At 62.5% G+C, this 13962-nt stretch overlaps 3 protein-coding genes across 3 annotated transcripts; 1 reads left to right on the top strand and 2 right to left on the bottom strand.

Annotated features, from left to right (window-relative positions):
* Nucleotides 1-577: 577 nt before the first annotated feature.
* Nucleotides 578-2678, bottom strand: LOC134168868 (sulfotransferase 2B1-like). Its single transcript, XM_062628964.1, has 6 exons — nt 2445-2678; nt 1687-1904; nt 1410-1536; nt 1242-1336; nt 987-1167; nt 578-897 (listed from the first exon to the last, which is right to left on the bottom strand). Exons 1-6 carry the CDS (start codon nt 2581-2583, stop codon nt 782-784), a joined length of 876 nt encoding a protein of 291 aa, XP_062484948.1. The 5' UTR covers nt 2584-2678; the 3' UTR covers nt 578-781.
* A 981-nt stretch (nt 2679-3659) lies between these two features.
* Nucleotides 3660-6929, top strand: DPEP1 (dipeptidase 1). Its single transcript, XM_062628963.1, has 10 exons — nt 3660-3909; nt 4662-4794; nt 4903-5035; nt 5110-5260; nt 5377-5446; nt 5603-5779; nt 5858-5942; nt 6018-6093; nt 6243-6378; nt 6618-6929. The coding sequence occupies exons 1-10, from the start codon at nt 3785-3787 to the stop codon at nt 6786-6788; spliced, it is 1257 nt and encodes a 418-aa protein (XP_062484947.1). The 5' UTR covers nt 3660-3784; the 3' UTR covers nt 6789-6929.
* Nucleotides 6930-7865: 936 nt separating this feature from the next.
* CHMP1A (charged multivesicular body protein 1A) lies at nt 7866-13778 on the bottom strand (the record flags this gene model as incomplete). The annotated part of the gene is made up of 6 exons (XM_062628974.1): nt 7866-9794; nt 10539-10726; nt 11848-11976; nt 12474-12620; nt 12941-13018; nt 13438-13778. Coding segments are annotated over 6 exons (905 nt in total), but the record flags the coding sequence as incomplete, so codon positions are not given.
* Nucleotides 13779-13962: the final 184 nt, after the last annotated feature.

Genomic DNA, 13962 nt, shown 5'->3' with positions numbered 1-13962 from the left:
TGGGGGGTCTGCTCATGCTGGGGCCAAGCCCTCAGCCCCCCTCCCTGACACAGTGCCACATGGACCCAGTGGATGATGGTCAATTAAGCCAGGGGTTAATTATTGACAGTGCCAGCGCTTCCCAAGTGCTCTGTTAACGGCAGCTCCTTGGAGCACGGCAGGACATGGGCTGGGGGTGCTCAGGGTGCTGGGGTGGTGTGGTCACAATCTCTGGGTGCAAACACACCAGGAGGGAGAGGAGGGCCCAAAGGCAGGGCGCACCAGGGCAGGGATGGGGGGCAGAGGGTGCACCCTGGCAGCCCTGGGTGCTGCTGAAGAAGCCAGCCCCATACCATGGGCTCCACCAGCGCTATAGATCCATGCTGTGCTGCCCCTGCACTGCCCACCCTGCCACTGCCCCCTGCACCAAGCAGATCCCTCGGGATGGGTCCCCCACCCTGGTGGCGCCGGTGGCTCCTGCCCCTCTCCGCTGCCCGCCCCACACCCCGGGAACGCCGGGCTGGGAACAGCAATAAATATTTATTTCCATGGGGTGGAAGCAGGTCATAGTCATCCCCAGCCCCATCGCCCCCCAGGGCAGGAGCCCAGGGGGTAGCCAGCAGTGCCCCCATCCCCAAGGAGGTGCCATGCAGACAGCCCCCCCCAACACCAGACCCCCAGCTCCAGTCCCTGGGGCGGTGCATGGGGCTTGGTGGTCCCCATGCAGGCTGCATCCCCTTCAGCAGGGCTCAGGGAGCCAGTCTCATTGTGCAGTGCCCCCCCCCCGGGTCCCCAAAGCCCGTCAGGCCATGGGCCAGTGCACGGGCAGCTCCAGGTCACCCATCTCCTCCTGGTAGAGGCGGTTGAAGAGCGCGTTTTGCCACGGGGAGAAGTGGTCCCGCCAGTCCCCCACAACGCCTGCGGGATGGAGGGGATGTGGTGGCAGAGGTGCTGCAGCCACGATCAGCCGTGTCCCCACCATGCCCCCTGCACCCCGTCCCCCTCACCTTTCCTCATGAAGCATCCCTGGCTGTGGTCCATGATCTCGATGGGGATGAGGGAGTAGTTGGCCATGGCGTTGTCACGCATGGTGGCGAAGCTGCAGTGCTGCTCCAGGGCTGCCAGTGTCTCCGGTTCCAGTGGGCAGCCCAGGAAGGTGCTGAGCCGCTGTGCGGTGCCACGCAGGTCCTGCAGCGAGGGGGACAGTCAGACCATGGCAGCCATGGGGACAGGGATGGGGACAGGGATGAGCAGGGGCTCACCTGGTGCAGCTCCTCGTAGGTGACGTAGAAGATGTCCAGGAGCTGCCGCTGACCCAGCCAGCCCTTGACGTGGTCGAACCAGGAGCCGTAGTGCACTGGGGGAGGCAGGAGGTGATGGGGAGCCCTCGTGGCTGAGCCCCAGCACCCCAGGGGCTCCCCAGCCCTTACCTGTGCCCTCGAGGAACTGCGTGAGGAAGCTGTCGAAGGATCCAGGATCAGGCAGGAACTTGGCCAGGCGATGGAAGTGGTAGAAGGAGACAGCGACGTCCTTGGGGTTCCTGGCCACGTAGATCACCTATGGGGACACACACACACACACACACGGTGTCAGCCCCATGGTGGGGGGATTCCACTCAGGCAACCCCTGGCAATCACCCAGCTGTGGGAAGCCCCATGGGCACGGCATGCCCCGGTGGGGACTCCACAGCCCGTTGCAGCCCCTCACCTTGGCCTTGCTCTGCTGCAGGGCAGGGGCCAGGATGCGGGCGGGCAGATGGGTGGTGATGAGCCGGCAGGCGGCCGTGTCCTGCACGTCCTGCAGGGCCTCCTTGAAGTAGACCTGCTCCAGCCACGGCGCCCGCTCCCAGTTGGGGATGGTCTTGGCCGGGAGGACGTCCCCGTGGCTGAACAGCAGCGTCAGGATCTCCTGCATCCAGGTGGTGCCTGCAGACACGGGAGTCAGAGCCCTGTGAGGGGCACCATGCGGCACAGCGCAGCGTGGCACAGCGCAGCATGGCACAGCATCGCATGGCACAGCCTGGCACGGCACAGGGCCCAGCTCAGCTGCTCAGCACAGCGTGGCACAGAGAAGTTCTCTATGGGACCCTCTGCCAAGCAAGCAGTGGGGACGGGACGGGGCTGGGGCAGGGCAGGGAGTGGCTGCCTCCCCCCGCAGAGCAGTGTTTTGGGGTAACGGAGCTCATGGCTGGGGCCGGGGGTCCCTGCGCTGTGCCCAGAGGCACCAGGGAGCCGCAGGGTCCTGCCTGGCCAGGGGCTGGCCCCGGGCCCGGCCCCTTCCCCTCCCCACAAGCGACTCCCGGTGCTGCGGGGAGCCGAGGCTGTGCAGCAGAGCCTGCCCCTGGTCCCCAGCGCAGCCTGGGGGTCCCAGCCCTGCCCCACTGCCCCGCACACCCAGCAGGGTCCCCTCCCTGTGCCCCACCGCTACCGGCCCCCTCCGAGCCCCCCCACCCCTCCGAGCCTCACCTGATTTGGGGTAGGTGGCGATGACCACGTCGGTGGGGCGGAATGGGAAGGTGACGGCGAAGCTGAGAGACTCCTGCGTGTGGAGGTGCCCCGGCAGGGAGATGCCGGAGAAGGTCTCGGTCACATCCATGCGCTCCATGTCCCGGCTGCTGCCAGGTTCGCGGCAGGAACCAGCCTTAAATAGTTGCAAAAGAGGAAGCTGTCCCGGCGGGCGGGAGGCGCATTCCTGCCGGGGGGCCGCGGATCCGGCCACGTTGGGGCCATCGCCGGGAGAGCGCTGCCGGCCGGGTGGCCCCGGGACCGGTTTACCCCCGGGATGGGATGGGGTCCCACATGGGCAGACCCAGCACTGCAGGCAGAAGGGCCGGGGGGACCGGGTACCGCACTCACCTGGAGGTGGGAAGAGTGATGGGAGCCTCCCTGGTCAGAGCATCCCACGGTGCCAGCCCCACACTGTGCCCCACACATTGAGCTCCCTATGGCTGTCACTGTGCTGGAGGAAGGGATTCCCATCCCAGCACACTGTGGGACAAGGAGCGGGGCTGTTTCCATGTGGCTCCACGCCATTCCCAGCAGCTCCGCAGTGCCTCTTGCCACAGCAGCATCAGTGTCCCCACAATGGAGCCCCCACCATGGGCGCTGTGCTGTGGGTCCCAGGGATGCCTCCGTATTCTCCCCACGATGCTGCAGCAGGCCCATGGGGCGGGGGGAGCCTGGCGCACATCCGGCACCATTGGCACCCCCAGGGCAGGGCCGTGCTGCTGCTCCCCAGCCCCTCCATGGAGGGGAGGTCTCAGCACATTGCCACGGGGTGCACCAGACACTTGGCCGCTCCCCGGCACCACGTCGGGGGGTGGCTCTGGGGTGGCCGGAGCCCATCCCAGCCTCGCCGCCAGCACGCAAGCGGAAAACATATTTCATAGCCGTAACAAGCAGCATCCGCACGAGCGTCCCGGGGACAGGGTGAGTGGGGGACAGGGGTGCTGGGGCTTGCCCGTCAGTAGTCGGGGTGCTGGTGATGCCTGCACTCAGCTGGGATGCTGCCGGGTACCAGCACTGGGGAGGCCAAGGCGGGGATGAGAGCGGCACTTCCCCAGCAAGAAGAATCTGGGCTGCATTAGAGGGGTCGGGAGCATTCCCAGAGCTATGCGAGAGGCCCTGCCACCCAGGAGGGCTGCGGCAGCCACCGCCACAGCTCCCCGGTGCCCACTGGCAGGGCTGGGAGCAGCGTATGGCTGCGGCTCCTGGTTACTCATTGACGGCGGGAGGGGACGGCCGGTGCATGCAGCAGCGGTGGCAGGTCACCACGGCTCGTCCCCAGCTGCACCGAGCAGGCGAGGATGCCGGGCAGGAGCACGGTGGGGCTGGTGCTGGTGCTGGCACTGCCCCTGATCCTGCCCATCGCCGGGCAGCAGCACCGGGAGGAGGCCGAGCGCATCATGACGACCACGCCGGTCATCGACGGGTGAGCAAAGGTTGCCCGGCCCCACGGTGTGTCTGCCCCATGAGAAAACCCCAGCCAGAAAACCCACCGGGGATGGCCCTGGGGGGATCCCCGTGCCGGGCACCCCGGGACCGTGATGCTGAGGGGATCCCCAGGAGGTGCAGCCCAGCAGGAGCAGGCAGAGAGTCGGGAAGCCAGGGGCTGTCCCAGGGGAGTCCCTGCTCAGATCCCACAGGGCTGTGTCCTCGGGGATGTCGCTGGCAACAGGACCATCAGAGGCTCCCATCCTCCATAGGGTTCCCCCGTGGCACCAGCCCCGGGTATAGGGTGCAGGAGAGGAGGAGCCAGAGGATGTGGGGACAGTGAGGGCAGAAGTGGGAGGCTGCGTCCCCAGCACTTCCCCAGAGACACTGCTGGGAGCGGGACACCGCGCGGCGGTGACGTCCTGTGGTGGTGACATTCCCACGGTGGTGACAGTGATTTCCTGCCGGCAGGATCCCGGCTGGCTCTCCGGGCACGAGTGGGGTCGGAGGGATGCGTGAAGGGTCCCTGGCCTCCCTCTGGCTCCCTGCTGGCCAAAGGGGGGGGGACACCTGGCTCTGGTTTTGGTAGGGGGCACAGATGGGTGGGGAGGTCAATGATGGAGGGATGGATGGAATGATGGAATGATGGAATGATGAAGGAATGATGGAATGGTGAATAAGGAATGGATGGATGGATACATGGATGGACAGGCAGCCAGGCAGCCCCTCACTCCTCTGCCCCCTTCCCAGGCACAACGATCTGCCCTGGCAGCTCCTCAAGAGGTTCAACAACCAGCTTGGGCTGCCAGAGGCCAACCTGCGGCTGCTGAACGGCACCCACACCAACATCCCCAAGCTGCGCAGAGGGCACGTCGGGGGGCAGGTGGGATGGCGAGGGGACCGGGGACACCGGGGTGGGACTGGGGACACCATGGGGTGGCAGGGTCCTGAGTCTGGGGTCCTGGTGCTCACCGCGTGCTCCTGGGGGCAGTTCTGGTCTGCGTACGTGCCCTGCGACACGCAGAACAAGGACGCGGTGAAGCGCACGCTGGAGCAGATCGACGTGGTGCACCGCATGTGCGAGCGCTACCCCGACACCTTCACCTGTGTCACCGACAGCGACGGTGAGCGGGCACGGGGCTGGAATGGGGGTACCCCGAGGGACCCCAGGCTGATGTCTCCCCCCTCCATCCCGCAGGCATCCGCCAGGCCTTCCAGAGCAACAAGGTGGCCAGCCTCATCGGGGTGGAGGGCGGCCACTCCATCGACAGCAGCCTGGGTGTCCTGCGCACCTTCTACCGCCTCGGTGTCCGCTACATGACACTCACCCACAGCTGCAACACCCCCTGGTAGCAGCCCCAGGGGGGCAGGGATTGGGGGGACAGAGCCAATGCGGGGGTACAGCGTGTGGCCGAGCAGGGGCACATGCCCCGGGGTCTGCCCTGATGCTGTCCCCGCTCCGCAGGGCTGATAACTGGCTGGTGGACACTGGGGATGATCCAGCCCTGCACCACGGCCTGTCGTCCTTCGGGAAGGTGAGTGGAGGCAGCATCGGCAGCGGTACCTGTGAGCCGGGGCACGGTGCCACGGCAGTGGTACCCACCAGCCCGATGCTGCAGCGTTAAGCCAAGCAGCAGTGCCCCGGGTGCACAGTGACCCTCACGCATCCCTCGCCCACCCCATCCCCGCAGACGGTGCTGGAGGAGATGAACCGCCTGGGCATGATCGTGGACCTGGCCCACGTCTCAGTGGAGACGATGAAGGTTGTGCTGAACCTCTCCAAAGCCCCCGTCATCTTCAGCCACTCATCCGCGTACAGCCTTTGCCAGCACCGCCGCAACGTGCCCGACGAGGTGCTGAGGATGGTGGTGAGCGCTGGGCCACGGCCATGGGCAGGGATGGGGACAGCATGGGGGAAGCCAGGCTCAGGGCCACCTCTCCCCCAGGCCTCCACAGGCAGCCTGGTGATGGTCAACTTCTACAGCGCGTACGTGACATGCGCGGACACGGCCACGCTGGAAGATGTGGCAGGTGAGGAGGGTGCCCTGGTTGGGGGTGTCGGTGTCCCCCCTCTCCCTGCTCACCCTGTCCCCTCGGCACCCGCAGACCACATGGACCACGTGAAGAAGGTGGCCGGTGCCCAGTCCGTCGGCTTCGGTGGTGACTACGATGGGGTCTCGGGGTAAGGCGGGTGATGGATGCAGGATGGGCTGTGCCAGTGGGATGGGGCAGCGCATCCCCAGCGCGGGGACGTGGCATGGGGGGGGTCTCCCCGTGCCCTGCTTTGGGGTGCGGGAGGCAGCTGCCCCGGCACAGCTGCGGGTGGCGCAGGCTCCCCACCGGCTTGGAGGACGTGTCCACGTACCCTGCACTGGTGGCCGAGCTGCTGGCGAGGAACTGGACGGAGGAGGAGCTGAAGGCAGCCCTGGCCGAGAACCTGCTCCGTGTGTTCAAGAAGGTGGAGGAGGTGAGCAGGGCACGGGGATGTACAGGACATGGGGGCACATGGGGCAGCAGAGACAAGTGGGACACGAGGATGTACAGCACCATGGGCTGTATGGTGACACAGGGTGGCACGGGGACACAGGGCAGTGGATGAATAGGAGCCTGGGGACACTCATGGCTTAGGATGTGCAAGGTGACAGGGACTGTGTGGGGCACAGGGACTGCCCCTCGCTGCGGGAGCCCACCCTGTCCCCATTGCAGGTGAAGACAAACCTGCAGAGCATGGCTGCCCACGAGACACCCATCGCCTTCGAGGAGCTGGAGGGGACGTGCAGGACCCGCTATGGCTACGCCAACAGCGCAGGCACAGCCCTGCTCCCGCTGGCAGCCCTGGTGCTGGTGCTGGCGCTGCTGCACTCCATGCTCTCCTAGCACTGGCTCCCACCGCAGCTCCAGCACCCTGCCCAGCAGGATGCCGGTACCTGCCCAGTGGCTGCTGGCCTGGGTCCATTCCTGTGCCCCTTCCCTCCTGTGCCAGCACCACAAGTGAAATAAAGACGTGTTTCAAGCACCGCTGGCAGCGTGTGCCTGTGCCAGGAGCCACCAGCCCCGTAGCCCTGCAGTGCTGGCTCCAGGCTGGAGGTGATGAGCCAGCCAGCACATCGCTGACCACCCTAGGATGTCACCAGCCACCCTGGCTGCATGGCCTGGCCCCATGGGCACACGCCGAGAAGCTGTAACCACACCGGGAGTGACACATCGCTGCAACACACGGTCAGGACGCTTACATTCATCATTAGCTAATTAATTGGCTACTCAATTATCTTCTTAGCAATTTCCTGTCACATTTGGGAACAGCCTGTCTGTGGTGCGGAGGCGGCTTTGGGCACCGGGAAAACAGGCAGGGGAAGGAGAGCCATCTTCCTGTGCCATTCGCAGATTGGCTGCGGCACAGAGCCCCGTCTGCCAGCCCGGCACCGGGATGGGATGTGCCCAGGGCAGCCACGGCAGTGGGACACGGCCACCAGCACGGGGGTGAAGCTGCTGTCGGTGGGTGCTGGAGGCAGCACCAGGGTGTAAGGCACTGGGCTCCCACAGTGGGGATACGAGATGAGGATCTGCCCCTCATGGAGCCCGGCCTTCAACCAAGGACTGGGAAAGGTGAGGAGAAAGGCACAGGGCATCACAGCAGCTGCCCTGGCCTCCCAAGGTGGTGATGGTGGCACTGGGGCTGCAGTAACTCCTGCTCACCCTGATTCCCCCCCCAGTTCAGGGAACTGGTCTTGGTCAGCAAGGGACCCACGGCTCTGTGGTGACTGATGCCCTTTCCCTGGGGAAGAGGAGGCAGGAAGCTGCAAGAGCAGGACTGGATCCCTCAGTCTCACCCCAGCTCCACAGCAGCCCCTTGGCCTCTATCCCAGGCAGGGGACAGGTCACAGCCGTCACCCTGTGCCACAGAGGGGACCACGGACACACTGTTCACATCTGAACACCCAGACACAGCACGACGGATGGTCAGGGGTTGTTTATTTGAGATAGCAGAAGGGAATCAACGGGGGTTTGGAGAAGAAGGCAACAAATGAGACAAGCTTAAAAAACCAAAACGAACAAAACACGCAAAGGAAAGCACAAACAAACATCACCCTGACAGAGGGAGCTCCTCAGGGCAGTGGCTCCCTGGGCCCACGGGTGTCCCCTGTGCAGGGGGACAACTCTGCCTGCTGCCCAGCTCACTGGGAGGTGACACAAGAGCCAACACTTCACCATGCACAAGTGACTTGGGAGTCCAAAGCCACCTCCAGGGTTACCTCCCCTCGCCCCACCACAGCACGGGGTGGGGAGGAAGGCTCTGTCGGTAACCAGACCCACGCTGCTAAGGCCATTGAATTCAGAGGAAATAAGCAAAACGGTGAGAAGTGTTTGTGTTGAAGGGCTGGGACACAGCCCACCCGCAGCCAGTCCTGCACCACGCTTGCACACACAGCACAGGTGCCTGGGAACGTCAGCGGCACTGGGAGCTGCTCCCCTCACAGCACACCTTAAAATTCCCTTTGGAAGTGATGCATTGGAGCCACCCCACTGCAGTGGGACCAGCTGCCTGCCCCACACCACACAGGACCCAGCCACTGCACAGCCTCCATTTACAGCCTGCAGCAAGTTAAAGTTCCTCCTCCCAAGAGCCAAAGGAAACTGCATTTCCTTCCCGGCATCAACCCAGCACCTCATGGTGCCTGGGAGTCGCAGAGAAGGAGCACAGAACAGTTCAGTGTAGGAAGAAGGCTCTGAGGGATGAGCAGCCACGTTTGCCATGAGATGGAGGAGAGGGGCCAGGGGAGGCAGCCCCCTCTCCCCCAGCTCAGTGCTGTTCTACAGGCAGCAGCAGCAGCAGCAAGGAGGGGACAGCAGAGGAGGAATGGCAGCAGACACTCAGGGGCCGAGCTGCAGCCAGCGCAGGCAGACACGCTCTGGGGATGGTTTAGCGTTTATCGTCACACCCATCTGGCTGATGGACATGTGGGGACAGGGCTGAGGCCACCAGCGCTGTGAGCATGGGGCTGGGAGCTGCTGCAATCCACTCCCGACTGCTGAGCATGGAGCAGGGATTGCTCCACATGGGAGGCAAGGGCCTGGATAACCATTTCCAGACCAGAGCGGGTGGAGATGGGGGAGCTGCGGATGCACACACACGCATACTTGTGCAGGGCAGGACAAGCATTTCAAAGGTCACTTTGTGGTAAGGAGCTGCAGGGAGGATTGGCCTGGGAGGACAAGCAGCTAGTGATTGGCAAGGTGAAGCCTGCAACACAGGGCACGCAGCTATGGCTCGGGAAGGTTACTGTAAGGGAAGAGATGCCACAGCGAAACCTCCCTTTCCCGCAAGGCACTGACCTTCCCAGAAACCCCACAGCTGGGAGAAACACCCTTCCCAAACCACTGCGGTGCAGTGGGATCCCCCTACTCCTTGTAAACAGCTCCTTGCTGCGGGCCCCAAGGAGAACAACACAAGTGTGCTGCACACACACAGAGGCGAGTTAGGCAAGCAGCACCCCAAAACACACTGTGACCCGCCTCCAGAAGGACTCTTTAGTGTTAAATCAGGAGCGTGACACTGCACCATGAGACACTGCCAGAAACCAGCAGCAGCCCTCCAATGGAAAACACGCTGAAATCAGACCCAGGGAAGCATTCCTTCAGCCCGGAGAGGCCACCTCTGCTCAAGAACCCCTGCCAAGATCGCTGCTGGTTCTGGGAAAAGCCATCACCACCACAGCCCCAAAGCAGTGTCCAAGCGCAGGCAGGGCTGGGGATGTGCTGCTGGAGCAGGGGATGGCAGCGGCTGTGGGGAAGGAGTCCCGGGCCCATCGGCCCCACACCATCCCAGCAGGGGCAGCAGTCTAGAGGGGCGATAGGAGACCTTAATTCCGCAAGGCAGCCAACCTGGAAGGAGAGCATGAGAGGGAAGGAACGTGAGAGCAGCTGTGACTCAGGAAAACCCTCCACCCGTGACTGCAGGGGACATCTCTGCCCAGAAACCTCCTGCTCTGTGGCAGAGGTGTGAGAAATTCTGCCCTGGATCAACTTGGAGTGTTTGGATCACACAGCCACGGCTGCCTGGGGTTAACCTGGAGTGTGTCACCAACGCAGGCAAGGCCCTGAGGAGAAGGGGCTCCTGCTTTCTGTTGAGCACCTCGCTGCTGGCCCAGTGCCTCTCCCAGAGCTGTTCTCGGCTCCCAGGGGAGCACAGCCTCTGGGCTGTCCCCAGATGGACCCAGTGGGGGCTGCGTGGGGAGAGGAAGCTCATCAGCATCTCCTGGGGCAGTTCCAGGGAGACAGCTTGTTCCTGGAGCTGTTTGAAGGTCAGAGCCAAGCGTTTCAGAGCAGCGGCAGCTGTGCGAGGGTGAGCACAGAGCAGGGGGAGACTGTTCTGCACCCCATGAGGAGGGCTTGCTGCTGAGTGCCAAAAGACACCATGTCCAGGCACACAAAGTGGTCCCACGGACCCAAATACCCACCTCGCCTCCCTGCATAGGGTATCATGGGGACTGCCCAAGCACCAGAGCAGGGGGCTCAGCGTCCCTCCAGCATGCCACAGTGGGCTAACTCATCCCCTTCCCACTGCTGAGTGGTCCCTGGGAGAACTCAGACTGCCTCAAACAAGACAGAGACCTGGGAAGCACAAACCTCCGTGACAGTTGGTCTTCCTGGGAGCGCACTGAGCTCTCCCCCACCGCAGAAGCACCCTCGGGGAGCTGGTTGAGCTGGTCCATGATCTCCAGCCCGTTCTCCTCCGCAATCTGGACAATGAGGCTGTCTACCTGCTCCTGTGGCGTGGTCAGCGTGGTGGCTGAGCTCATGGAGTCCTCCATGACCTGTGACAGACACAGCTTGTCACCCTGACTCAAAGCAAGAGCTGCCTGGCCCAACCTAGCTGCTTCTGCCAAAGATCCTGCTGCAGATCCTCTATTGCAACCAGTCCCCTCAGCCAGAACGGCCTCATGCTGACAGCATGACAGAGGGGTCCAAAGTCTGCGTGAGAGAATCAGTGTTGTTTTCGCATAATTGGGGATGAGGCTTTGCAATATTAAGGCTTTACAATATTAAAGCTTTAAAATCAATATTAAAACTTTGCAATATTAAGACTTTTCAATACTGGGGCTAAGCTACTAAGGGAACAAAACAAAGGGTTTGAGATATCACAAGTTAAAAAGACACACTCTGTGGTTAAAGACAATATCATCTCTGGACAAAAGATACACTCTGTGGTTAAAAAGAATACTGTCTTTGTACAACCTATGAAACTAAGCTGGTGCAGGCTGGTTCTGTAGTTAAACAGTAAGCTGGCGTGCTGCATGTCTGCCAGAGAGTTACGAAATCGAACCATAAAAGGAGATAAATAAATAAGAGGAAGGGGAGTATGAAATCGAGTAAGGGGAGGTGTAACCAGAGGCAGGACACTTGGCATGTAGATTATACTTGTCAGAGAGGCTGTAAACCTTGGAGTACCCAGCCAGTGGGGAAACAAGGGAAGGAACTTGAAGACGGGATAGGAAACATAAATCATAGTTCTGATTTTGCTGTGTGTGTCTACTTGCCAGGACACCCATTTCTGCACAGACGTTAATAAATAGCTGCTTCACTGCTGTGTCTACCCTGGGCTCCAGTTTTTATCTAGAGACCATTTCTCACAGTCTGGTTCTACCACAGATCCCCTCCAAGCAATTGACACCGGGACAGCCACATCCCTTGTCGTGCCACGTTTGCCTCTCTGCACAGCAACTCCTTCCCTGTCAAGCAGCAGAGATGGGTCTTTCCCCATGTCTCTCAGCTCAGGGGGGTTCCCACACCAGAGGCTGGAGTCCCCAAGGGGAAACAGGGAGCTGCTGTGGAAGCCCCAGTTATAACTGGGACCTACAGTTCAGACATGAGCCCACTCTCCCAAACCCTGCAGCCCCCAGCCCTCCCAGCCCCTCCAGAGGCCACCAGCACTTACTGATGTGTGAACATCCAGATTCTGAACCTGCTGCTCGAATTTATCCATCACTGCAGACACCTTCTGCAGGTCCATGGAACTCAGAGCCTTGTCCAAGGCCTTGGTCACCTGGGCCATATTTTTTGTCACCTGCAAAAGGAGATTGCTTCATGTGTGCTCCCCAAAAGCAAGGTATGTTTCTGCTGAGAGCGAAACCCACATCAGTGAATGAGAAGACAGCATTGGGATGCTCACAGCAGCTCTGCAAGGCAGGACAGGCTTTGTGGGCTCACCAAACAGCCTGGCTGCGGGTTTCTCTAGCCATGCACCATCACTGAGGACCCCAGTGCTCCTGGCAGGATGAGTCCCAGCCCACCACCCCTGTACGCACAATGAGGCAAGAGACCCCCAGAATGAGTCTCTCCCTCTGGTCAGCCATGGGTTAGGGATTTAATCCAAAGCAGCACTGCTGTGAGGCCACCTCAAATGGACTCTTCAGAGGCCAAACTTGACTAGAGAGGGTCTGAGCCAAGTACAAAGCCTGGTGTGGTTGGGACAGAGAGTTCTGAAGTGGTTTGAGGCAGCGAGAGGAAAAGAGACAATACATGGTCATGTCTCAAGCCCCACGCACACCCAGAGGCTCTTACCCCCTTCATGGTCACTGCTGTCTGGACCTTGGAGGCCACCGCATCCACCCGGGAGGACATGCGGAGCCAGTTAAGCCCCTCATTCTTCTTGCGGATGGCATTCTCTGCATAGACACGAGCACACTCCACATTCTTCTGCTGAAGGGCCTGGGAGGGCAAAAGGGCAACCACTTACGCAGAGAATGCACCACAGGTTTACAAACAAGCACACCCTGTTTGTTCCTGACAGCTTCCCAGCAGGAAGCAGCTCTACCGTGGCCTCAAACAGTGAGCACGCCCTGGAATGGGAATGAAATCCCTCTTGGTGTCACTGGGACACACAGTGTCCACCCAGCACATTTGAAAGCTGAGGGGGGGGACTCGGAACACTCGGATGCTGGGATGGGACACACAGTGAGGCCTCCGGGGGACATGCCCCTTGGTGGAATATGCCGGGACGCCAGCACCAGCCCGCAGCTCCAACCCACCTTTTTGACTTTGGCTTGCTCGGCCTTGGAGTCCTTCTCGGCTTTTTTAGCAAGTTTCTCTAGCTGTTTCGCTGTGAACTGCGGAGAAAGCACTTCTTTAGGGCCGGGAGACCCGCACAGAGCCGGGGCCGCGGGGTGAGGGCACGGAGCCGAGCACACCACCCCCCTCCCCGGGGACAGGAGCCGCCCAGGGCACCCGGTAAACCGGGAAAGCCGACTCCCCTCTTCCGGGAAGGCACGGCTGGTCCCAGAGGAAAAACCCGGCTAAAGGGCTCCCTCTTCCCGCGGCCGCCGGCATCGGCGGGGCGGCCCCGGCACCCCCGCGCCTCCCGAGGGCGGATCTCCGCAGCACAGAGCCTCCCTCTGCACCGGCACCGCAGCGGAAGCCCCGACGAGGAGCGGAGCCCGGGGCCATGGCGGGGAGGCGGACGGCGACTGGGCCCTCCGGGAGCAGCGGTACGTGACGGGGGGCAAACAGAACCCGCCGCCGGCCTCACCTTCAGCTGGAACAGCGTGTCTGCAAGGGAAAGACAGCACGGCCTCAGGCGCCGCACCGGGGCACCGCCGGTACTGGAAGCCCCCACGCCCGGTACACCCCGACACCCGGTACACCCGCACTCCCGGTACACCCGCACTCCCGGTACACCCCGACACCCGGTACACCCGCACTCCCGGTACACCCGCACTCCCGGTACACCCGCACGCCCGGTACACCCCGACTCCCGGTACACCCGCACCCCCGGTGCACCCCGACACCCGGTACACCCGCACTCCCGGTACACCCGCACTCCCGGTACACCCCCACTCCCGGTACACCCCGACACCCGGTACACCCGCACTCCCGGTACACCCCGACACCCGGTACACCCCCACTCCCGGTACACCCCCACTCCCGGTACACCCCGACACCCGGTACACCCCGACACCCGGTACACCCCGCACTCCCGGTACACCCCCACTCCCGGTACACCCCCACTCCCGGTACACCCCCACTCCCGGTACACCCTGACACCCGGTACACC

This window comes from Pezoporus occidentalis, unplaced genomic scaffold (assembly GCF_034315485.1).
Source record: "Pezoporus occidentalis ecotype Australia unplaced genomic scaffold, CSIRO_AGI_Poc_V1 ctg326, whole genome shotgun sequence".
NCBI classification, from domain to species: domain Eukaryota; kingdom Metazoa; phylum Chordata; class Aves; order Psittaciformes; family Psittacidae; genus Pezoporus; species Pezoporus occidentalis.
Note: the sequence above shows the minus strand (reverse complement) of the source record. Positions and strands in the feature narration are given on the sequence as shown.